Here is a 25,431-nt window from a genome sequence, read left to right as displayed (position 1 = left end):
TCTATGTTATCATATTTTTAGTTATAATACTCTTTTATTTTTGGTCTTTTGGAATTTATTTTTGTAAATTCGAAATTTTGGATTGAATTTTTGAATTTTTAAATTTTTGCATTTTAGAATTTTTTAATTTTTGAGTTTATTTGCCATTTTTTTACTGTTGCATTTTGAAATTTTTGTATTACATATTGTATTTAATAAATCAATTTTTAAATCCTTTACTTCTTTACTGTTGGAATTTGTATTGATGACGTTTCGGTTTTATTTATTTATAATTTGTGGTTTTATTTTGATTTCGTATTTTGGCATTTCGCACATTTTTTTTTGTATAAATGAATTTTTGGAATTTTATTTTTAGTTTGGATATTTTGCTTTGTTTTTTTTTGTAGTTTGGTAAATCTGTTCATTTTTTAAAAAGATTGCATTTTTTCAGAATTCGGGAACTATTTCATGATTATTTTTCTAGAATTCACGATGTCATTAATCAAATAAATGAGATCGTTAATTTGTATTCATTGCTTCTGGATAATTAACGGCAAATGTCAAAAAATCATGGCCTAAAATTCACCATATTCATGATTTAATATTCACGTTATTCATCATTCTCGGACTTTTTTCTGTAGGTTCCCATACCAATTGGCTACAAATTGCTACTTTATCTATTGCATGAAATTTCATTGAAAAAAATCCAATTTTTTGCTACCCCTGTGCATTTTACAATCAAATGAATTTGTAATTTTTTTAACCAAGACATCATCGAATTTCAGCTTAAAAATAATTCATTTATTTTTTTTATTTATAGAACTTGAATCAAGATTTCATTTAAGAAACTTTTATCATGAAGTCGTGAACTTTTATTTATCTTTAATTTTTTTATGATTATTATCCTTAATTTTTTGTCATGAAAATACTGAACATTGTTCACGATGACATGAATTCAACTCATGAAATCATGAACACTCGTGGTTTCAAAATTGAATTGTTCGCGTTTTGAAGATACAATATTAACGATTTCCGCTTTTTTTAATTCTTTTGCGAAGGTCAAAAATGTTCATAAATAAATATGTTTTGAAAAAAATGGCCTCGATTTGAATTTGACAAATATTGGTTAATTCGAGAGCTCAAAAATTACAGTTCTACGCACACCAACATAAAATTGGGTTCATTCAACTTCAACATGTTTTTCGACCGTGGTGTAAGTAGATCTTAAGACTTGGAAGTCGGTTTAAAAACTTACCCGTCCTTCTCCCGGATCGACTCGTACACGGAGGCGTTCGCCTGCCCAAGTGGTTCCTTCCGCTTGGACTCCCTCGGCAGCGATTTGGAGTTGAAGCTGCTGTTGGCACTGCTGCTCGTACCGACACCGTTGTAGCTAACGTTGGCCGCGGCCCGCTCTGCGGCATCGATCCACCGGTACCCGTTGGCGGTGGCTTCCGCGCCCAAGAACTGCATCGACAGCCTTCCGGAGCGGCTGAACTGCTGCGGCAGACTGTCGTGAGATTCCTCCTCCGGCAGGACGTTCCACTCGGGTGACATGTACGCGACGACCCCGTTCGAGGGGGAGAGTAGACGTTCCGGGGGTTCGGTGTCACTGCGGCAGACCGGTGCCGCCGACCACCGTTTCGTGTCCGGGTGGGAACCTCCGTTTGGACTCACGTTGTACAGCGGACTGCGCTGATCCGTGACTCCGATTTGGTGCAGCGAGGGTTCGCTACCACGTCTGACTTGCAGGCCGAGGCCCATGGGAGGTTCCGCCGTGGAGGTGACCTCAATGTGAGGTGTCGAGCTTTCCGGACCGTACTTACCGGGTTCGGAGCGGAATATGTCCGGGGAGCCGGTGCCTACGGAGCTACCGCTGGCACCATCTCCACCGCCCTGGGGAACACCCGGATCTAGACCGCCCGGGCAGTCCTCGTAGGCAGCGATGAGCTCCTCCCGGTCGTCGGCCACATCGCTGATTTGGTCGTCCGGATCGAGGATGCCGGACTCGGACTGCAGGTGGTGCACCACGACCCATGACTCCGGGTTCTGTGGGGAAGGGAGAAGAAAAGAAAACAATTAGTACGAGCGCAACTCGGAAGAACCGCCATTAACCCCTTTCTCGAACATAAAAAAAAGATACCAATTAGCGCCAATCCGTCAAATTAAGGCCCCCAAATTGGACAGCCGATAAGACAGCGTACACCTGTTGGTTGTTGTTGCTCGTCGGCGTCAACGTTTGATAACAGTCCAAACAACCGCGCCAGCAAGCTTTGATTTCCGAGCAATAATAGCTCTTCTAATTGTGGCGCGGGGGAGGACCATCGTCGTACAAACAACCGCCCGATAAGATAAGAATGCCTGCGCGACGAAGTCGCAGCGTTGCTTGATTTCTTTACTCAGTTTACACGCCTGGATATTGCAGGGGTAATACCACTAATACGCGCGACAACGTGACTCAAGAAACGATTGCAGTCGACGCAGCGATCGCGTCGCGACTTGGCGACTTGGCGAATCTTACCTTCCGCGGCAGATTGAGCGAGTACGTTTTGTGCAGGTACTGGTTGCAGTGCGGGATGCCCTTCTGCTTCTGGGACACCCGGTAGGTGTGCCGCCAGCCGAAGATCCCGGTGATCTTGTCCGCCAGGGCCGGACACTTGGGCGGCAGCTCGAACACGCTCGTTTTCTTCTTCATCATGTTCCTCCTCTCTTCCGCCAATCGTTTTGATCTCACTCTCTCACGCGATTGAGGAAGTCACGCACATGCTTCCACCTTGCGCGCGCTCACTGTATAGTTGGCAAAGTTTCTTCTCCTCGCGCCGGGTTAGTGGATCGAATTAATTAACACTCTTTTTTATCTCTTCCGAGGAAGGTTTCACTCAAGTACTGGACACGACTGTTCGCCACTTCCTCAACCTCTCATTATGCCAACTCCGCGGACCGGTTTGTTTTCGGACCAACAGCTGATTGTGAGTCACGGAGACTCCCGTGGTCGCGCACCGGCCATATCCCACCAAGATCTGTTACGAAGTCGGTGGAGGAAGTTTAATAAAAAGGTCGAGTACCTTTTTTCGACTTAACAAAATTTGTGTTTTTTCAACGCCAAAAATTCCAAAAAATCAAAAAAACAACAAAATAAGTCGAAAATAGGTACATTCCCCCCTTGAAACAAGATTTCCTTTCGAAATTTCCACGTCGGACCTCAAGTGGTCCAGCCAGCATGGGAGGAAAAGTGATCGTTACGGCAACCTTGCGTTCCGCAAGCAATTCATTTTTTTTCCTTCTGCTAGATTCAATTACAATTCCACCTCGTCCGAACGTCGTCGCATTCGTAGGATTGTGGGAGGAAAATGTTGTTCAACTCATGTGGACTGTGTGTGTGTGGTGTCACGTCGCTGTTTGTGGTTGGTTTTGCTTCATTGAACACTCTCACTTTGGAATTTCTGCACTTATCTGCTATGGTTTTAGCACGAAATGACCCCTCGAAGTGTTGTGGAATTGCGAAAAAAAAAGTTTGAAGGAGTTGATTTTTTTTAAATGGCTTGGTCAAAAATTCGACGTGATAAAATGGTCAAAATGACAAAATGATCAAAATAATCAAAATGATTAAAACGATAAAAAATTTTAAAATGATGATCAAAATGAATAACAAAAATGACAAATATGAAAAAAATTACAAAATGACCAAAGTTACAAAATGACCAAAGTTACAAAATGACCAAAATTACAAAATGATTAAAATGACAAAAAGGAAAAAAAATGCGAAGATGACCAAAATTACCAGAAAAATTACAAAAATTACCAAAATTACAGAATGGGCAAAAATATGACAAAATAATAAAATGGGAAAAATGGCAAAACTGACAAAACGACAGAAATTACAAAAATAACAAAAATGAAAAAAAAAGACAAGAGTGACAAAAACGACACAAATGACAAAATGGTAAAAATGCTAAAATTGACAAAACGACGGAAATTACAAAAATAACATAAATGACAGAAATGACCAAACTGACAAAAATGGCCAAAATGCCAAAATTGACCAAATTGTCAAAATTGTCAAAATTGTCAAAATTATCAAAATTGTCAAAATTGTCAAAATTGTCAAAATAGTCAAAATTAACAAAAATTTGCAAAATTTACAAAAATGACCGAAATTATAAAATTGACGAAGTGACAGAAATGGCAAAAATGACCAAACTGACAAAAATGGCCAAAATGACAAAAATGATAAAATTTTCAAAATTGTCAAAATATTCCAAATTGTCAAAATATTCCAAATTGTCGAAATGGTCAAAATTGTCAAAAATTGTCAAATTGTCAAAATAGTCAAAATTGTCAACATTGTCAAAATTGTCGAAATTGTCAAATCTGTCAAAATTGTCAAAATTGTCAAATTTGTCAAAATTGTCAAAATTGTCAAAATTGTAAAAATTGTAAAAATTGTCAAAATTGTCAAAATTGTCAACATTTTCAAAATTGTCAAAATTTTCAAAATTGTCAAAATTGTCAAAATTATCAAAATTGTCAAAATTGTCAAATTGGACAAAATTGCAGAATTGACAAAATTTACAATACTTACAAAACTTACAAAATTGTCAAAATTACAGAAATGACAAAAAGACAGAAATGGCAAAATTGACCAAAAATGACAAAAATTGTCAAAATTGTCAAAATTCTTAAAATTGTCAACATTGTCAAAATAGTTAAATCTGTCAAAATTGTCAAAATTGCCAAAATTGTCAAAATTGTCAAAATTGTTAAAATTGTCAAAATTGTCAACATTGTTAAAATTAACATAATTGTTAAACTGACAAAATTGTCGAAATTGTCAAAATTGTCAAAATTTTCAAAATTGTCAAAATTGTCAAAATTATCAAAATTGTCAACATTGTTAAAATTTACATAATTGTTAGATTTACATAATTGTCAACATTGTTAAAATTTACTTAATTGTTAAATTGACATAATTGTCAAAATTGTCCATTGTCAAAATTGTAAAATTGTAAATTTGTCAAAATTGTCAAATTGCCAAAATTGTCAAAATTGTCAAAATTGTTAAAATTGTCAAAATTGTCAACATTGTTAAAATTAACATAATTGTTAAACTGACAAAATTGTCTAAATTGTCGAAATTGTCAAAATTGTCAAAATTTTCAAAATTGTCAAAATTGTCAAAATTATCAAAATTGTCAACATTGTTAAAATTTACATAATTGTTAAATTTACATAATTGTCAACATTGTTAAAATTTACTTAATTGTTAAATTGACATAATTGTCAAAATTGTCAAAATTGTCAAAATTGTCCATTGTCAAAATTGTAAAATTGTAAATTTGTCAAAATTGTCAAATTTTCAAAATTGTCAAAATTGTCAAAATTGTCAAAATTGTCAACAATGTCAAAATTGTCAAAATTGTCAAAATTGTCAAAATTGTCAAAATAGTCAAAATTAACAAAAATTTGCAAAATTTACAAAAATGACCGAAATTATAAAATTGACGAAGTGACAGAAATGGCAAAAATGACCAAACTGACAAAAATGGCCAAAATGACAAAAATGATAAAATTTTCAAAATTGTCAAAATATTCCAAATTGTCAAAATATTCCAAATTGTCGAAATGGTCAAAATTGTCAAAAATTGTCAAATTGTCAAAATAGTCAAAATTGTCAACATTGTCAAAATTGTCGAAATTGTCAAATCTGTCAAAATTGTCAAAATTGTCAAAATTGTCAAATTTGTCAAAATTGTCAAAATTGTAAAAATTGTAAAAATTGTCAAAATTGTCAAAATTGTCAACATTTTCAAAATTGTCAAAATTTTCAAAATTGTCAAAATTGTCAAAATTATCAAAATTGTCAAAATTGTCAAATTGGACAAAATTGCAGAATTGACAAAATTTACAATACTTACAAAACTTACAAAATTGTCAAAATTACAGAAATGACAAAAAGACAGAAATGGCAAAATTGACCAAAAATGACAAAAATTGTCAAAATTGTCAAAATTCTTAAAATTGTCAACATTGTCAAAATAGTTAAATCTGTCAAAATTGTCAAAATTGCCAAAATTGTCAAAATTGTCAAAATTGTTAAAATTGTCAAAATTGTCAACATTGTTAAAATTAACATAATTGTTAAACTGACAAAATTGTCGAAATTGTCAAAATTGTCAAAATTTTCAAAATTGTCAAAATTGTCAAAATTATCAAAATTGTCAACATTGTTAAAATTTACATAATTGTTAGATTTACATAATTGTCAACATTGTTAAAATTTACTTAATTGTTAAATTGACATAATTGTCAAAATTGTCCATTGTCAAAATTGTAAAATTGTAAATTTGTCAAAATTGTCAAATTGCCAAAATTGTCAAAATTGTCAAAATTGTTAAAATTGTCAAAATTGTCAACATTGTTAAAATTAACATAATTGTTAAACTGACAAAATTGTCTAAATTGTCGAAATTGTCAAAATTGTCAAAATTTTCAAAATTGTCAAAATTGTCAAAATTATCAAAATTGTCAACATTGTTAAAATTTACATAATTGTTAAATTTACATAATTGTCAACATTGTTAAAATTTACTTAATTGTTAAATTGACATAATTGTCAAAATTGTCAAAATTGTCAAAATTGTCCATTGTCAAAATTGTAAAATTGTAAATTTGTCAAAATTGTCAAATTTTCAAAATTGTCAAAATTGTCAAAATTGTCAAAATTGTCAACAATGTCAAAATTGTCAAAATTGTCAAAATTGTCAAAATTGTCAAAATTGTCAAAATTGTCAAAATGGTCAAAATTGTCAAACTTGTCAAAATTGTCAAAATTGTTAAAATTTACATAATTGTTAAATTGACATAATTGTCAACATTGTAAAAATTTACTTAATTGTTAAATTGACATAATTATCAAAATTGTCAAAATTGTCAAAATTGTCAAAATTGTCGAAATTGTCGAAATTGTCAAAATTAACAAAATTAACAAAATTTCCAAATTGACAAAACTGACAAAAATGACAAAAATGAGAAAAATTACAAAAATGAGAAAAATGACAAAAATTACAAAAAAATGACAAAAATGACAAAATGAAAAAAATGACAAAATTGACAAAAATGTCCAAAAAGACAAAAATGAGAAAAATGACAAAAATTACGAAAAATGGCAAAAATGAGAAAATAAAAAAAAATGACAAAATGACATAAATGGCAAAAATGACGAAAATGACGAAAATGACAAAATGACAAAACTGACAAAAATGACAAAATGTCAAAAATGTCAAAAATGACAAAATGACAGAAATGGCAAAAATGACAAAAATGAATCAAAATGACAAAATGACAAAAATGTAAAAAATTACCAACATGTCAAAAATGACCAACATGACAAAATTGACAAAAATTACAAAATTGCCAAAATTGACAAAACTGACAAAATTGACAAAATTGACAAAACTGACAAAATTGACAAAATTAACAAAATTTACAAAATTTGCAAAATTTACAAAATTTACAAAATTTACAAAGTTTACAAAATTTTCAAAATTTACGAAATTTACAAAATTTGCAAAATTGATAAATTGACCTAATTGACAAAATTGACAGAAATGGTAAAAATGACAAAAATGACAAAAACGACAAAATTTACAAAATGACAAAAATAGCAAAAATGACCAAAATGACAAAAATTACAAGAATAACAATAATGATCAAAATGACTAAATTTTCCAAAATTACAAAAAAAAAATAAAAATGACGAAATTGACAAATTGACAGAAATGGCAAAAATTACAAAAATTACAAGATTGACAAAAATGACAAAAATGGCAAGAATGATATTCTAAATATTTAAAAAAAAAATGACGAAAATGACTTTAAAGATCAAAATGGCGAAAATGACAAAAACGACAAAAAATCAAAAAACAAAAGACAAAACTAAGACTGTGACATGACTTGATTTTCAAGCTGGAACTCTCCACGAAATTAAAGTGGAATCGAGAGATTTCAAGTTGGTGAAAAGAAAATCCTCTTGTAAAAGAAATGTCTCCATTTCTCCACTAATGGGATTAATCTGAAATTCGCTACCGAGCTGGTGCTGTTACAACACCGTGCCAATCCGGTGTGGAAAACTTGTTCCGACGACAACAACACAGGAAAGGAAAAGTGTGTGTGTGTGTGTTCAGGTCTCGTCAGTGCATTCAATCCACACAATGAGGAAGTGGCAGCTCTGAAGTAGCCCCGTACTAAAAAGCTTGCAAAAGCTCACCAAACAAGATTTTGGTGCCCCTTTCTCACCTCTCTCTCCGTACCCTCACCGAGAGAGGTTTCTTTTTCATAAGTTTTGCAGTGAAAACAATCGCTTCCAGCCTGACCCGGGCCAAAACGGTTATTACGGCACGTATTATGACTGCACCGTGTTTATACCTATAGATATATTTATATGGTTTACTGTCACTGACACCATCGCCGCGCCGAGCGAAGACGTGAGTAATTGTAGTTTTGACGGACTCGACCCAAAGGCACGGCGACGACGACGGCGGGGTATGCGAAACTAATGTAGTTTACAACCAGCAGGGCTTTAATGCTTGGAATTCCACTCAATTTTCACATGAAGCAAATCGAAAGCCCCGCGCGCACAATGCGCAGCTACAAGCAGCAAGAAGGTAACAAGCTGTTTTCCCTTGTTTTCTCACTCTCATGTAGCAGTAGTGGGCAGCCTCCAAAAGACAACTCATGCGAAAATAGTAACGAGCCACTCCCCCTCCCTTCGGAGCGGATACTACCGACTGGGGACCGTGAGCGGTAGTTGGTTTGGAATTGAAGCTTGAACGTCACAGTTCAAATCGAACTCGCACCACCGAACGGTCCCAGCAATCGCGGTCATACCTCCAACGATCCAAGTGGCATTCAGGCGGCGAACAGCTGTTGCAGGGGTCAGATGGTGGTTGGGTCAGGCCCAAAAACTGGACCACCGCTGCTGCAGCAGCGGTCATGGGAAACCTTCAGCAGTTCAGTTCAGTTTGGCAAATATTTTTATTACCCTTTTGCTCGGGTGGTGATGTAAGCGCCCTCTTGATTTTTAGGCCGGTCGTTAGATCTTACCAGTGAAATAAAAGGTGGCGGCTGTGACGACCTAGCAGATTTGCAGATTGTTGTACGGTTAGTCACCCTTCAAATGGGGTCTTTCTAGCGGTGAGGTTTGAGACAGAGTGTGACCCCGATATTAATTTTCTTCTAAGGTTTTTGGAAAGCTTCAAAATGCCCCTCTTTAAATTTTTTTTTAGAAGTGTCCCTTTTTGAGATCATCTAAGAAAAAGATTTAAAAGTATAAAGCATTTTATTGCAGTTCTTAACTGCAAACGAAGTGAAGCGCCCTTTAAAAGCTTTTTGCGGAGAGCACCCCTTGAAGACCTTTTTTTCACTGCGCCTCTTCAAAAATATTATATATAAATTTAAAGCACCAACAAATTTCATGGAAAAAAATTGCTTGTCTCAAGCAAAGAAGCACCCTCCATGATTTTTTTTACCCAAAGCGCCCCTTTAAAGTATACATTTTTAATTGAAGCTTACAAAACGTTAAGTTAGTTGCGGGTCGCCTTTTTTTCGTTTTCATCTACAAGCGCCCTCCTGAAATTTATTCACTAGAAGACTTGACTTGAAGTGATAAATTCGGCAATGGTTGTTTGAAGGTGTTTTGAAAGAGTCCTTTTGCACTTGTTAAAAAGAAAAAAGATTCAAATCATCAAAAAACTTCCAAGAAATTTGACTCCTTTTCCTTTTCTTAAGGAAAGTTTCAAAACGCCCCTTTTGTTTGAAATTTGAGAAACGCCCCTTTTATTAACTATCAACTTCAAGAGCCCTTCACGAGTTATTAAAGGCACCCTTTTTCTTCAGGGAAGTGTCAAAACGCCCCTTTTATATGAAAATTTGGAGCGCCCCATTTTTCAAATAGCAACTTTAAGATGCATGCAACGTAATTTTTTAAAACATTAATCAAACTTAGTACAAAAAGCTCAAATTTCAGACAGAACAAATGCGAATATAAAAACACCCAGCATTAATTTGTGAGGCATGAGTATATAATTTCAAGAATTGTTACAGGCACCCCATAGTTTTATCAGTCATATATTTGAATCGCAAAAATGGTTCTAAGCAGCCCTTTCTCTGTTTAACTACAAACGCCCCACTAAAATTAGTTTGTCACTAGAAGCGAAACACCCTTCAGGAACATTAACAACGAACACCCCTTGGAATGATAGGTTAGACCCAAGTTGGTTCAAGGTGTATTCACTGTGCCCCTTTTTAAATGTGTTTTTTTTTTCACTTAGAGATTTGAAGCATCCTTAATGTTTTTAACGCCACTGCGTTAAGTTTAAATTCAAGCGCCCTTTTGAAATGTCTTTGAGATCCATGCACCCCATGGAGTTATAAATTAGGTTAGAATATTTTTAAAGAATTTTAACGCACACCTTTGAAAATGTTTCGTCATCTATTCAGAAGTACCAAAAGGGTTCAAAACGCCCCCTTTAAACTTTTACTGAAAAACCTTTCTTAAACTTGTTTGTCACTATAGGAGAAGTGCCCTTCAAGAATATTAACAAAGAGTTTAAAGGATTCTTTTTACTGCATCCTTAGTAATAGTTTTTATTACTTATAGATAGATTAAAAAGCATCAACAATGTTTAGATCCGGCCGTTTTAAAATTTATCTACAAGCGCCCTTCTAAAATTTGATTGTCACAGCAAGAAAAACGCCCTCCAAGAATTGTTAGCGAAGAGCGCCGCTTGAAGTGATAAATTATGTAAAAGTATTTTAATAGTTTGTTTTTTTTTTTTCGTCAAAGCGCCCCTTTTGAATTTTCTATTATAGATTTGAAGCATCAAAATCATTCTAAAAGACCCTGTAATTTAGGTCAAATTAGTTCGAAGGATTTCTTTTTATCTGAAGGGTCCTTTTTTAGTATTTTATATTTTTCGTGCCTCAAGAAAAAGGTTCTGAGCGCCCCAATAAATTTGGTTCAGTGGATTTTTGTTCACCGAATGTCCCCTTTTCTTTTTTTTAATAATTCCTGATTTCAAGCACCAAAAAAGTTCTAAGCACGTATTTTTTAGTCCAACTTGATGCGCCCTTCTTAACTTTCTCTGCCACTAGGAGAGATACGCCCTTCAAGAATTTCTAACAAAAGCCCTTCTTAAAAGCCCCTCAAAAATTATTACCGAAGAGCACCGCTTGAAGTGATAAATACAGTAAAAGTATTTTAAAGTCACTCAAAAAGCCCTTTAAAATGTAAAATGTTTTGAAACACAAAAAACGTTATAAACGCCCCTAAAAAATTAGTTTAGGATATTTTGTTTTTCATTATTGCGTCCCTTTCTACTGTTTTATCATTTTTAGATTTGAAGCACCTTTTCTAGGCGCCCGAATAAATTAGATTTTGGTAATTTCAGGGGTTTACCCAATAGCATCTTTTGTAAATGTTTTATTATTCATAAATTTCAAGCAAAAAAAAACGTTTTTAGGCGCCCTTCCTAATTCCAACTTAAAGCGCTTTTCTGATATTTCTCTGTCACTAGAAGAGCTGCGCCCTTTAATATTTTTTACAAGCGCTTTTCTGAAAATTGTTTGCCACAAGAAGAGTAACGCTTAAGGGCGACTTATTAACAAGGAGCACCGCTTGAAGTGATAAATTAGGTAAAGGTATTTCAAGACCTTTTCATTCAATGCGCCCCTTGTGGATGTTTTTTTTAAATAGATTTGAAGCACCAAAAACGTTCTAAATGCCCGAGTAATTTTGGTAAAATGGGTTGAGAGGAATCACCAAAAAGGTTCCAAGCGCCCGAATAAATTAAATTCAGGTAGTTTTAGGGGTTCTTTGTTCTCCGAATGCACCCTTTTTTATGTATCATCAAGAACAAACAAGATTCTAAGTGCCCTTTGCTGAGTCCAACTTAAAGTGCCCTTTTGAAATTTATATAATTGTTAACAAAACGCCCTCCGAAATGATAATTTTAGATTCTGAGTTTTTTCGGTTTTATGTATAATTGAAAACTGAAAAATCTTTTTCAAATGTTTTTTACATTTTTAGATTTAAAGGCACCAAGCAGGTTCTAAACGCCCCTTTCCAAATTTCAACCTTAAGAGACCTCCTAAATTTTGTTTTTCAACATAAAAGATGCACCCTTCATGAAAAAGCACCCCTTTCGAGTGATAAATTCGGCAATGGTTGTTTTGAAGTTTAAAGCGCCCCTTTTTAAGGTTTTTTTTTTCAAAGCGCCCCTTTGGACTTGTTTTATAATTTTTAGGTTAAGCGAAACGGCCCTTCTGATGATCCCTTAGAACATAAAATTCAACGTCAACTTAGGTTCAAAACGCCCTGGAAGAAAATGGTGTTGTCAAACGAACGGGGTGCATCGCGACGACCTGTGAACAATCAAGAAATTTGTCTCGAGAGGGAACCCCTCTCATTGTTCTTGAAAAGCAAACATACGCGCGCGCAAGACCCGTAATTGTGGACCCGCACAATTTGTGCCCATTTCTCTTCGCCCAGCAATCAATTAGAGTGAAACCCCTTCCGAGCAACAAGGGTTTAGGAGTGGTACCTACGGCAACTGTTGTCGGACGCTCCTCCCTTCCCCTTCAACTGACTGTATAATTAACGACCAACTCGCACATAAATACATCTCAACTCCGCGCGCGGACGCCCACTACTTCAACAATGCAAAATCTGCTGCCTGCTCTTAGCGATCTGCTAGATTTCACCCCACAACGATCCGATGATCTTTTGCATATGTATGCGCAAGCGTCGAACCTAGTTAGCATTTCCCAAGCTCGCGATCGACGGCTTTCATCTACGCAAGCTTTTGCTAGTTCCTACGCAACGTGGTGGAAATTCTTTCCGACATTCTTCGAGCTCTAGACTCGGCGAGTTGCACAACCCAATTAGAACTCCGGGTCACTCGTAACAGAGCGTTCCCCTTGACATGTCTAGTTTCAGCGAGACCGTCGACTACTCACAGACTACGAGAGATTCGTTCGTTCAAGTCCTTGAACGATATCGGGTTTGGTTAGAACTTGGCTTAGAACAGCGCACACAACACGCGCCGCTTTGCTCAGCTGAATCGACAACCGAGGACGCTGAATAGCGCAGTTTGTGATATGGCGATGTCCAGAGTCGAGAAGTCGAGAGCTCGGTCGTGTCAACAGCAGCTATACGGCAAACAGGTTTGGTACACACCTTCTAGGTGTTCGCGTTTTTTTTAATTCTGAATGCATTTGGCGCGATCGATGTAAACGAGCCCCGGTGCGATGGCGTTGTAACGCTTAAAGGTCCTAAGTTTTGAAGTTCTTGAAATCAATTGGCTCATCGGTTGAGAAAAATTAGGGGGTTTCTTGAGGTTGACTCGCTGGTAGCTTCAGTAACTCACAACTGATACTCTACCAGAAAGGTTCGACACTGTAGGTCATCTGGGAAGCTCCTGGAGTGAAGATCTGGAAGTCATTACGATCAACAGGAGTCAATTTCGATTAATTCGGAGCAGGTCCAACTTCAGGTAGCTTCAGTGACTCGCAACTGATGCTCAACAAAAAGGGTTTGACACTGCAGGGTCATCTAAAGACATTTTGGAGTGAAGATCTGGAAGTCAGCCCGATCAACAGGGGTCAATTTCGAGGGATTCAAAACAGGTCCAACTCCAGGTAGCTTCAGTGACTCACAACTGATACTCTACCCAATGGTTTTGACACTTCGGGGTCATCTAAGAACCTCTTGGAGTGAAGATCTGGAAGTCAACCCGATCAACAGATGTCAATTTCGAGGTATTCAGAACAGGTTCAACTTCAGGTAGCTTCAGTGACTTGCGTTAGATACTGTGATTGAAGGTTCGGCACCATAAGTCATCTGAGAACTTCCTGGAGTGAAGATCTGGAAGTCAGAATGATCAACAGGGGTCAATTTCGAGGTATTCAGAACAGGTTCAACCTCAGGTAGCTTCAGTGTCTCACAACCGATACTCTACTAAAAAGTTTTGACGCCGTAGGTCATCTGAGAACCTCTTGGAATGAAGATCTGGAAGCCAGCCCGATCAACAGGGGTCAATTTCGAGGTATTCAGAACAGGTTCAACTTCAGGTAGCTTCAGTGTCTCACAACCAATACTCTACTAAAAAGGTTTGACGCCTTAGGTCATCTGAGAACCTCTTGGAGTGAAGATCTGGAAGTCAGAATGATCAACAGGGGTCAATTTCGAGGTATTCAGAACAGGTTCAACCTCAGGTAGCTTCAGTGTCTCACAACCGATACTCTACTAAAAAGGTTTGACGCCGTATGTCATCTGAGAACCTCCTGGAGTGAAGATCTGGAAGTCAGCCCGATCAACAGGGGTCAATTTCGAGGGATTCAAAACAGGTCCAACTCCAGGTAGCTTCAGTGACTCACAACTGATACTCTACCCAATGGTTTTGACACTTCGGGGTCATCTAAGAACCTCTTGGAGTGAAGATCTGGAAGTCAACCCGATCAACAGATGTCAATTTCGAGGTATTCAGAACAGGTTCAACTTCAGGTAGCTTCAGTGACTTGCGTTAGATACTGTGATTGAAGGTTCGGCACCATAAGTCATCTGAGAACTTCCTGGAGTGAAGATCTGGAAGTCAGAATGATCAACAGGGGTCAATTTCGAGGTATTCAGAACAGGTTCAACTTCAGGTAGCTTCAGTGTCTCACAACCAATACTCTACTAAAAAGGTTTGACGCCTTAGGTCATCTGAGAACCTCTTGGAGTGAAGATCTGGAAGTCAGAATGATCAACAGGGGTCAATTTCGAGGTATTCAGAACAGGTTCAACCTCAGGTAGCTTCAGTGTCTCACAACCGATACTCTACTAAAAAGGTTTGACGCCGTATGTCATCTGAGAACCTCTTGGAGTGAAGATCTGGAAGTCAGAATGATCAACAGGGGTCAATTTCGAGGTATTCAGAACAGGTTCAACCTCAGGTAGCTTCAGTGTCTCACAACCGATACTCTACTAAAAAGGTTTGACGCCGTAGGTCATCTGAGAACCTCTTGGAGTGAAGATCTGGAAGTCAGCATGATCATCAGGGGTCAATTTCGATGAATTTGAAGCAGGTCCAACTTCAGGTAGCTTTAATGTCTCGCAAATGACACTCTACAAATAGGGTTCGACACTCAAGATCATCTGAGAACCTCTTTGAGTGAAGATCTGGAAGTCAGCCCTCTCAACAGGGGTCAATTTCGAAGTAATCAGATCAGGTCCAACTTCAGGTAGCTTCAGTGACCCGCGTTGCATATTCTGCTTGAAAATTCGAAACTTCCACTTGCTTCAGTATCCCACGCCGAATCTCCCCGCTCGCTCAAAACGTCCCGAGTTACCCGAAAGTTACCCAACCTTGTGCATTTCCAGCCGATTGCCGCCGCCACTTGCGCAGCTAATCCGTACCGAATTGCACTTCTTGGGGTTGCCTAACGCGCAAAAGTGCACACACAATACCAAGATTGGACGCGCGCGCAGTCTTGCCCACCACCGCTGACCGCTTTCGGCGGGGCTTCTTTCTCCGCCGGGTCGTGCCAATGACCGCGCTGTGGTCACTGAGTCACGACGTCTGGGCGGCACAGTGACGATCGGATTTCAACAGGCAAAGGTTCCTGATGGCTGTGTGTGTGTTACAAACGTAGATTTCTCAGACTTTGTTTGACGGATTTGGATTTTTCATTGGGGTTCAGATTTATGAGACTTCTTGCAGAAGTACAGTAAAATTTGACTCGATTTAGATTGATCTGTCTAAAGTTACAAGAACTTTAGTTTAAACGATCAAAATCTGTCAGTGTGTCCGTGACGCACCCCGATCATTTGACTTTTTTGAACCACTTTCGGAGCTTCTTCTAGCTATGTCACAAAGGTCCAAAATGGTGTGGCTGTAACGAGGCTGTCGACAATTTTAACAAATTTGGGGTCGCTGAACCCAAATATGACCTATAGAATTGTCCACGATGACCTAGGAGCTAGTAATCTAAGATGGCGTTGGTAGAATATCATTTATTTAAACTTGTGACCTTTCAAATTAAACAATTTGCAGTCTTAGGACCCAATTAGGGCCTATTGAATTGTCCACAATGACCTAGGACTAGTTATGAGCAATTCTCTACGAAATCGGTCTTTTTTCTTCAATTTTAATTTTTGTATTTTTTAATCCGACTGAAACTTTTTTGGTGCCTTCGGTATGCCCAAAGAAGCCATTTTGCATCATTAGTTTGTCCATATAATTTTCCATACAAATTTGGCAGCTGTCCATACAAAAATGATGTATGAAAATTCAAAAATCTGTATCTTTTGAAGGAATTTTTGATCGATTTGGTGTCTTCGGCAAAGTTGTAGGTATGGATACGGACTACACTGGAAAAAATAATACACGGTAAAAAAATTGGTGATTTTTATTTAACTTTTATCACTAAAACTTGATTTACAAAAAACACTATTTTTATTTTTTTATTTTTGATATGTTTTAGAGGACATAAAATGCCAACTTTTCAGAAATTTCCAGGTTGTGCAAAAAATCATTGACCGAGTTATGAATTTTTAATCAATACTGATTTTTTCAAAAAATCGAAATTTTGGTCGTAAAATTTTTCAACTTCATTTTTCGATGTAAAATCAAATTTGCAATCAAAAAGTACTTTAGTGAAATTTTGATAAAGTGCACCGTTTTCAAGTTATAGCCATATTTAAGTGACTTTTTGAAAATAGTCGCAGTTTTCATTTTTAAAATTAGTGCACATGTTTGCCCAGTTTTGAAAAAATATTTTGAAAAGCTGAGAAAATTCTCTATATTTTGCTTATTCGGACTTTGTTGATACGACCCTTAGTTGCTGAGATATTGCAATGCAAAGGTTTAAAAACAGGAAAATTGATGTTTTCTAAGTTTCACCCAAACAACCCACCATTTTTTATCGTCAATATCTCAGCAATTTTCCAATGTTAATATATGAAACATTTGTGAAATTTTCCGATCTTTTCGAAAAAAATATTTTCGGAATTTTCAAATCAAGACTAACATTTTAAAAGGGCGTAATAATGAATGTTTGGCCTTTTTGAAATGTTAGTCTTGATTTGAAAATTCCGAAAATATTTTTTTCGAAAAGATCGGAAAATTTCACAAATGTTTCATATATTAACAATGAAAATCGGACCATTAGTTGCTAAGATATTGAAGATAGAAAATGGTGGGTTGTTCGGGTGAAACTTAGAAAACATAAATTTTCCTGTTTTTAAACCTTTGCATTGCAATATCTCAGCAACTAAAGGTCGTATCAACAATGTCCGAATAAGCAAAATATAGAGAATTTTCTCAGCTTTTCAAAAATATTTTTTTCATAACTGGGCAAACATGTGCACTAATTTTAAAAAATGAATAACTGCGACTATTTTCAAAAAAGTCACTTAAATATGGCTTTAACTTGAAAACGGTGCACTTAATCAAAATTTCACTAAAGTACTTTTTTATTGCAAATTTGATTTTACATCGAAAAATGAAGTTGAAAAATTTTTACGACCAAAATTTCGATTTTTGAAAAATCAGTATTGATTAAAAATTCATAACTCGGTCAATGATTTTTTGCACAACCTGGAAATTTCTGAAAAGTTGGCATTTTATGTCCTCTAAAACATATCAAAAATTAAAAAAAAATAAAAATAGTGTTTTTTTGTAAATCAAGTTTTAGTGATAAAAAGTTAAATAAAAAAATCACCAAATTTTTTTTACCGTGTATTATTTTTTTCAAGTGTAGTCCGTATCCATACCTACAACTTTGCCGAAGACACCAAATCGATCAAAAAATTCCTTCAAAAGATACAGATTTTTGAATTTTCATACATCATTTTTGTATGGACAGCTGCCAAATTTGTATGGAAAATTATATGGACAAACTAATGATGCAAAATGGCTTCTTTGGGCATACCGAAGGCACCAAAAAAGTTTCAATCGGATTAAAAAATACAAAAAAAATCGAATGACCGAAATCCTAGAGAACTGCTCTTATATAAGATTGCGTTGGTAGAATATCATTTTTTTTTAATTGTGTCCTTTCAATTTTAACAATTTGAGGTCATAGGACCCGATTATGACCTAATGATTGTCCACAATGACCTAGGACTTGTAATCGAAGATGGCGTTGGTAGAATATCATTTATTTTATTTTTTAAACTTGTGTCCTTTCAAATTAAACAATTTTAAGTCTTAGGACCCAATTATGACCTATTGAATGACTTCATTGACCACAATGACCTAGGAGCTTGTAATCTAAATTGGCGTTGGAAGAATATTATTTATTTATTTTTTTAATTTTGTTACCTTTCAAATTAAACAATTTGAAGTCTTAGGACCCGACTATAACCTATTGAATGACCTCAATGACCACAATGACCTTGGAGCTTGTAATCTAAATTGGCGTTGGCCGAATTTTTTTTTTAATTTTGAGACTTTTAAAATTAAACAATTTGAGGTCTTCGGGCCTGATTATGAACTAATGAATGACCTCAATGACCACAATGACCTAGGAGCTTGTAATCTAAACTGGCGTTGGAAGATTTTTTTTTTTAATTTTGTGGCCTTTCAAATTAAACAATTTGAGGTCTTAGGTCCCGATTATGACCTATTGAATGACCACAATGACCTTGGAGCTTGTAATCTAAATTGGCGTTGGCAGAATATTTTTTTTTAATTTTGTGACCTTTCAAATTAAACAATTTGAGGTCTTAGGGCCCGATTATGACCTATTGAATGACCTCAATGACCACAATGACCTAGGAGCTTGTAATCTAAATTGGCGTTGGAAGAATATTATATATTTTTTTTATTTTGTGACCTTTCAAATTAAACAATTTGAGGTCTTAGGACCCGATTATGACCTATTGAATGACCACAATGACCTTGAAGCTTGTAATCTAAATTGGCGTTGGCAGAATATTTTTTTTTTTTTAATTTTGTGACCTTTCAATGATGATGACCTATTGAATGACCTCAATGACCTCAATGACCTAGGAGCTTGTAATCTTAACTGGCGTTGGAAGAATATTTTTTTTTTAATTTTGTGTCCTTTCAAATAAAACAATTTGAGGTCTTAGGACCCGATTATGACCTATTGAATGACCATAATGACCTTGGAGCTTGTAATCTAAATTGGCGTTGGCAGAATTTTTTTTAATTTTGAGACTTTTAAAATTAAACAATTTGAGGTCTTAGGGCCTGATTATGACCTATTGAATGACCTCAATGACCACAATGACCTAGGAGCTTGTAATCTAAACTGGCGTTGGAAGAATATTATATATTTTTTATTTTGTGGCCTTTCAAATTAAACAATTTGAGGTCTTAGGACCCGATTATGACCTATTGATAGACCTCAATGACCACAATGACCTTGGAGCTTGTAATCTAAATTGGCGTTGGAAGAATATTATTTATTTTTATTTTCTAAATTTTGAGACCTTTCAAATCAAAATAATTTGAGGTCTTTGGGCTCGATTATGACCTTCACGATGACCTGGATTGACTCTGACTCGTTCGACAGATCGCGTCTCCCCTGTAAAAGTGTAACACGATGACGTGATCGCCGCAACCAAATTGCGCTCGCCAAAATGCATTTTTTTTTCTTCTTCTTTCAATTTTGCTTTTGATTTTTCGGAACGGAAACCAAAATGAGTGAGTGAGGGAAAGAGCGCGCAATTTGGCGCTGCAATTTGTGTGGACTTGCAGCAATAGAAAAGTGTGCGGTTACGACCGAAATTGGATTTTTTTCTGCAAATTGCTTTCTACTTTAATGGACGACCGGTTGAACTTTTGTTTTGGCGAATTTTGCAAACATTTATGGCGGCGGCGCTTGTGCAAGATTCGTTTTGCTTTCCAAGTGATCCACAATCCCTTCGCCGGAAACCGGAAACCCAAAATTACAACTAATTATTCCGATTTCGCGGTTCAGATTAGAACCGCTTCGCGGTAGAGCCCCAACTCCGGCTTCATTTCAAACCCTGCGCGACAGGTGACGTTGACAAAAGAAAATGAGAAACTCGCGACATTTGTCACTTCTTTTCTAGCTCGCGAAAACGAAAATCGAGATCAACGCGACCGCTTTTTGAGGAAAGGCCACTTTTTTTTCGGGCTGCTCGCGAAAAAATAGTAAAAGAAATCCGATAACACCGGACTACAGTTACTTTTTGGTCATATTTTACCAGAGGCGGGGAGTTGCCTATCTCTCTCTCACTCCAACTCAAGTCTCAGTGACGTTCGATAAAGATGAAAGAAGCAAAAAAAAAAAACACAACACTCAAGAGAAGGAAGTTCTTCTGCCAACGAAAACAAACCGAGCGCAAATTAATTACCACCGGCTTTCGAGGGGGCAAGCTGTCGAAAGTCAGCAGCAAAAAAAATGCTAGCTGAATTTTTGTCTGAAAGGGGGGAGACACCGAGGAGCGGAAATTGCTCGTATTAATAACAATAAAAAAGTGGATTTAATTTGGAGCAGTTCGGGGGGCTCGGGCTGAATTTTATTGAGGTGGTTTTTAGGTTTTTTGTTTTGCAATAAAACCAGGAGATGCAATCTTGAAATTGAGGAAATGCAGTGGTTTTTTATGAAATGGACGATATTCAGGATAGATTTTTTCTAGTTGAATGCTTCCAAACTGTATTTTGGCAACCTAATCTAAAAATTTACAGAAACATCAATTTTCAGGAATTTTCTAAGTTTAGAACTTTAATGATTTTATTTTGAAATAAAAAAATGTTTTGTTGTTGATATTATTAGGTTAACAAAAAATGTGAAAAGAAGCAAAACCATAAAACAAGATTAGGAAAATAAATTTTACTGGATAAATATATAAAATAACAAGAAGGAAAGAAAAATCATAAAAGAAGAAAAATAGTTGATTCTTTTTTGCAAAACATGATGAAAACATTAGAAATAAAACCAATAAAATAAAAACAGAGCACTACAATTTTTATAGAAAAAAAGTTTAATCACAAGAAAAAAAATAGCTGTGTTTAGAGTTGATTATTTAAACTTCTGTACCTTTTTATGTCAATGCTTTTTGATATATTGTTTTCCAATATTAGCAAATCAAGGCAATTCCAAATATCTTTCTCGAAGGTTGGTAAAAAGGCAAAAAATGACAATGAAATAAAAGTTTGTGCGATGAGTTTCAAAATGGTGAATTTTTCAGCACGAGACGAGTTGCGAAAAAATGAGATTTGTAACGAGTTTCATTCAACATTTTTTTTTTGCAATTCCGAAAAAAATATTTTTGATTACTCAAGGAGCTATTACACTACGGCAAACAAACAAGCAAACTCGCGCTGTTTGCCTGCTTTGTTTGTTTGCCTGGATTTATTTGTACAAACGTCAGCTTGCATACATTTTGCCTTGTTTGCGAGTTTGGCAAACTGTCAAAAAAGTTTGGCAAACTGGCAAAAAAGTGCGAGTTTGTATCTTTTGAAGGAATTTTTTGATCGACACCAAGTCTTTGGCAAAGTTGTAGGTATGGATAAGGACTACATGGAAAAAAATTATACACGGTAAAAAAATGGTGATTTTTTATTTAACTTTTTGTCACTAAAACTTGATTTGCAAAAAAAAACTATTTTTATTTTTTTATTTTTTTTAGTTTTAGAGGAATGCCAACTTTTCAGAAATTTCAAGGTTGTGCAAAAAATCTTTGAGCGAGTTATGAATTTTTGAATCAATACTGGTTTTTTCAAAAAAATCGAAAAATTGGTCGCAAAAATTTTTCGACTTCATTTTTCGATGTAAAATCAAATTTGCAATCAAAAAGTACTGTAGTGAAATTTTGATAAAGTGCACCGTTTTCAAGTTAAATCCATTTTTAGGTGATTTTTTTTTAAATGGTCGAAGTTTTTCATTTTTTTTTAAATTAGTGCACATGTTCGCCCACTTTTGAAAAAAATATTTTTGAAAAGCTGAGAAAATTCTCTATATTCTGCACTTTTGAATTTTGTTGATACGAGGTTTAAAAACAGGAAAATTGATGTTTTCTAAGTCTCACCCAAACAACCCACCATTTTCTAATGTCGATATCTCAGCAACTAATGGTCCGATTTTCAATGTTAAAATATTAAACATTCGTGAAATTTTGCGATTTTTTCGAAAAAAATATTTTAACCAAGACTAACATTTTAAAAGGGCGTAATATTAAAATTTTTGATGTCCTCTATAACATATCAAAAAAAAATTAATGAAAATAGTGTTTTTTTTTTTGCAAATCAAGTTTTAGTGAGAAAAAGTTAAATAAAAAATCACCAAAAGTTTTTTTACCGTGTATCATTTTTTTCCAGTATAGTCCATATCCATACCTACAAATTTGCCGAAGACACCAAATCGATCAAAAAATTCAAAGATACAGATTTTTGAATTTTCATACATCATTTTTGTATGACCAGCTGCCAAATTTGTATGGAAAATTATATGGACAAATTAATGATGCAAAATGGTTTCTTTGGGCATACCGAAGGCACCAAAAAAAATTCAGTCGGATTAAAAAATACAAAAAATAAAATTTAAGAAAAAAGACCGATTTCGTAGAGAATTGCTCTATAGGTAAAAAATCATTGACCTCGCTTAAATTTAAAAAAAAATAAATCAAAAAACAATTAAAAAGACAAAAAATATTTTTTGGTTTTAGTTTTTAAGAGATACCATTCCCATAGGTTCAAACAATTTACTTACTTATTTTACCCATAAAGGTACTCAAAAAATTTCATCCAGATTTAAAAATGTGTCGAAAATCTCACAGAATTTTTCATATGACTTTCAAACTTTTTGAAATTTTGAATATTTTTTTTACACTGGCTGTGTTTTCAGTGTACAATACTCAAATATTGATAAATATTGTTTTTTAATACTAATACTGTTTACTAATACTATTTTAATAATTCGCAATATGGTTAAAACAACTTTAGTACTTTGTATTTTTTACAGAATAAAACCTATTAAAAAAGCTTAAATATTCTAAATTTGCAATATGTTCATCAAATGAGGCCAAATGTTGAATTTTGAGATTTACGTTTTGAGTGTAAAGTAATAGAATTTTCACAAAATTCAGAGTTTTTTTTAAGTAATCTGCGATGAAATTTATAAAACAAAATTAAATTTTCATTTTTCATTCAAAGGCACCGACACCTGTCGTGACCCCGAAACCGATAGATCCTACTGTTGCCCGCTACTGCGCTGCCGTCCAACAGGTGGCGTCCGACGGAACTACTGAGCTGCATCGAAAACTGCAAGCTCATCATTCGGCGAGGCCTTACCTTCGCGTGGCACCGATTTCCAAAATTAAACTCTTGGCTGCTTGATTGCTGTGCGTTGTAAGGGCTCCTAGTTTCGACCTATGTCGAATCATTTTTTCACTTTATTTTTTCAATATTTTGGAATGTTTTGTGGAGAATTTCGATATTTTTTTCAAATCTGCTCAACTTGTAATAAATGCGTTAAGGGTTCCCAAAAGTGTCAATAACAAGTCGCTCTACCTTAACAAATCAGCGATGGCCCTCTGTTGGCGGCAAATCCAAGTGCGATTACTGTTCACAGTAAAAAAAAAGTGTAGATTTGAATGGTGTAATTTTCAAAGGTTGAACATTACCTCTTTTATGATGTAATTTTACCTCAATTTAGACTTAAAATGTTACATTACACCAGAAAAGTTGCAAAATTACACATTTTCAAAGGTAAAATTACATCTTTTTTACATAAACGATGTACCCCTTTCCCGATGTAATATTACATTGATTTTTTTTTAACTGTGTTGTGTGTGTGCACACTTTCGGCCCAGTGGACAGCAATCTTGAGTTGACCATTGCCCGTTACGTCTGAATTTATGATTTTCTTTTTTTATTCAGTGTTGATGCCTTCTGCGGAGCAGGGCCCTCAAGTTAATGCCAACCAAAAGCCGTTAAAACTCCGTATGTGTGCGTGTGTGTGCCCCCCTTAACTGATGGTCACAATAAAAAAAACAGCACAAATGTTTTGGCAACACTCGTATAAACTGTCTGGGTTGGAAATCGAGGGGTTAAGAGCAATCAGCTGCTAATTTTATTACGCTTGTAACCCCCCAAAAGCCCGACCTTGCCGAAGGATGACCGCTCGAGCCCCCTGCAGATTGACCAACTTTCCGAACCCAAAAAAAAACCTGTTTCGCACCGAGTTCACATACTTTCGGCGATCTCCCGTTGCGTGGAATTGAAAGAAGAAGCTGCGCGAACTGCCGTTCGAGATTTTTCATGATCGACGCTGTCGATTTAACGCCGAAGATTTCCTAATTAAGGGTGACACAAAAAAATACGAACTAATGGCTGGTGGAATCCCTCTTAATCGATTCCTCCCGGCATCATCATCTGCATTCGAATCACATCACACCACATCGCCAGGTTCTCCAAATTCGAAAAGGAGACGATGCGACGATCGCTGATTGAATTTTTATTCTAATAAACCACTCAGACATTCCGGTGGTGAAGTCGAATGCGATTTGCCTGGCCGCACCTTTATGGGAGATGGCGCGTCATTCCACTTCTCTTCTTAAAATGATCGGGGTAGAATGTGAAGAAGAGTCTTGACATGTCTTCGATATCTTAAGGTATCCAGCTGAAGTGAAATATCTACTTAAGTTGACGTGAAACACCTGATTTAACACAAAATAACGGAACGTAACGCCTTGTAACGACTGGGACACTCACGATACCTTGAACAAAAACTATTCATTTTTTTCTCCGAACCATCACATGACCGTTACCAAGTAACGGTTGAAAATGTACAAAATAAGAGAACGTAACGCCATGTAACGTTGGGGATTATTCATGTTATTTGCACAGGACACCATGAATCCGTGAACAAACGTTCAATCAGTCGTTACATGGCGTTATGTTCCTCTTTTTAGAAACAAATTTTCAATTTATGACAGTCAAAGTTTTGTTCACGGTTTTGCAAGCAGAATTTGACCAAACGGTTATAAGTTTGATCCTTTGAAAGTAAACAGATTTCTTCATGTTTTCAAAATCATGAACATTTATTCACAATTTTGTTTGTTGTGTTTACAAGTTTTACGTTGCTCATGAATTTGGTTATTCACGAGCTGGCTTCATTTTCTTTCGTGAAAACCGTCCAACGTCAATATCAATATCAACAGGCAGATAACAAACTGGTGCACATGTTTCTCCAAGTGCTCCTCCCTGTGCCTCTTCCATCATACTCAATCAACGGGGGCCGGGCGGTTTCCACTCGACTGATTTCTGACCTTCCTTTCGATTTCACCTGGAATGCAGCTAATCACGGTTGTTAAGTACACACTACCCTGCCCTCCTCCTTCTACCCCGTTCCCAAATCACCCAACTGACCACTTTCCTCGTGCCAAGATCTTGAAGGCGCGCGGAACACACATCGATG

At 35.8% G+C, this 25,431-nt stretch overlaps 1 protein-coding gene across 3 annotated transcripts in view; it reads right to left on the bottom strand.

Annotated features, from left to right (window-relative positions):
• Positions 1-25,431, bottom strand: part of LOC6035148 (partitioning defective 3 homolog) — a 169,232-nt gene that overhangs the window by 21,210 nt on the left and 122,591 nt on the right. For 2 of the 3 annotated variants that reach the window (XR_005276735.1, XM_001845329.2), the window contains exons 2-3: positions 2,498-2,996; positions 1,235-2,025 (exon numbers count right to left, since the gene is read on the bottom strand). Coding sequence is in view for 2 of the 3 variants with exons in the window: in XM_001845329.2 (XP_001845381.2) it covers positions 1,235-2,025; positions 2,498-2,674 (968 nt within the window). In the remaining variant the exon portion in view is untranslated. The remainder of the gene's footprint in view (positions 1-1,234; positions 2,026-2,497; positions 2,997-25,431) is intronic. The other variant, XM_038249301.1, reaches the window with a different exon arrangement.

This window comes from Culex quinquefasciatus, chromosome 1 (assembly GCF_015732765.1).
Source record: "Culex quinquefasciatus strain JHB chromosome 1, VPISU_Cqui_1.0_pri_paternal, whole genome shotgun sequence".
NCBI lineage: Eukaryota > Metazoa > Arthropoda > Insecta > Diptera > Culicidae > Culex > Culex quinquefasciatus.
Note: the sequence above shows the minus strand (reverse complement) of the source record. Positions and strands in the feature narration are given on the sequence as shown.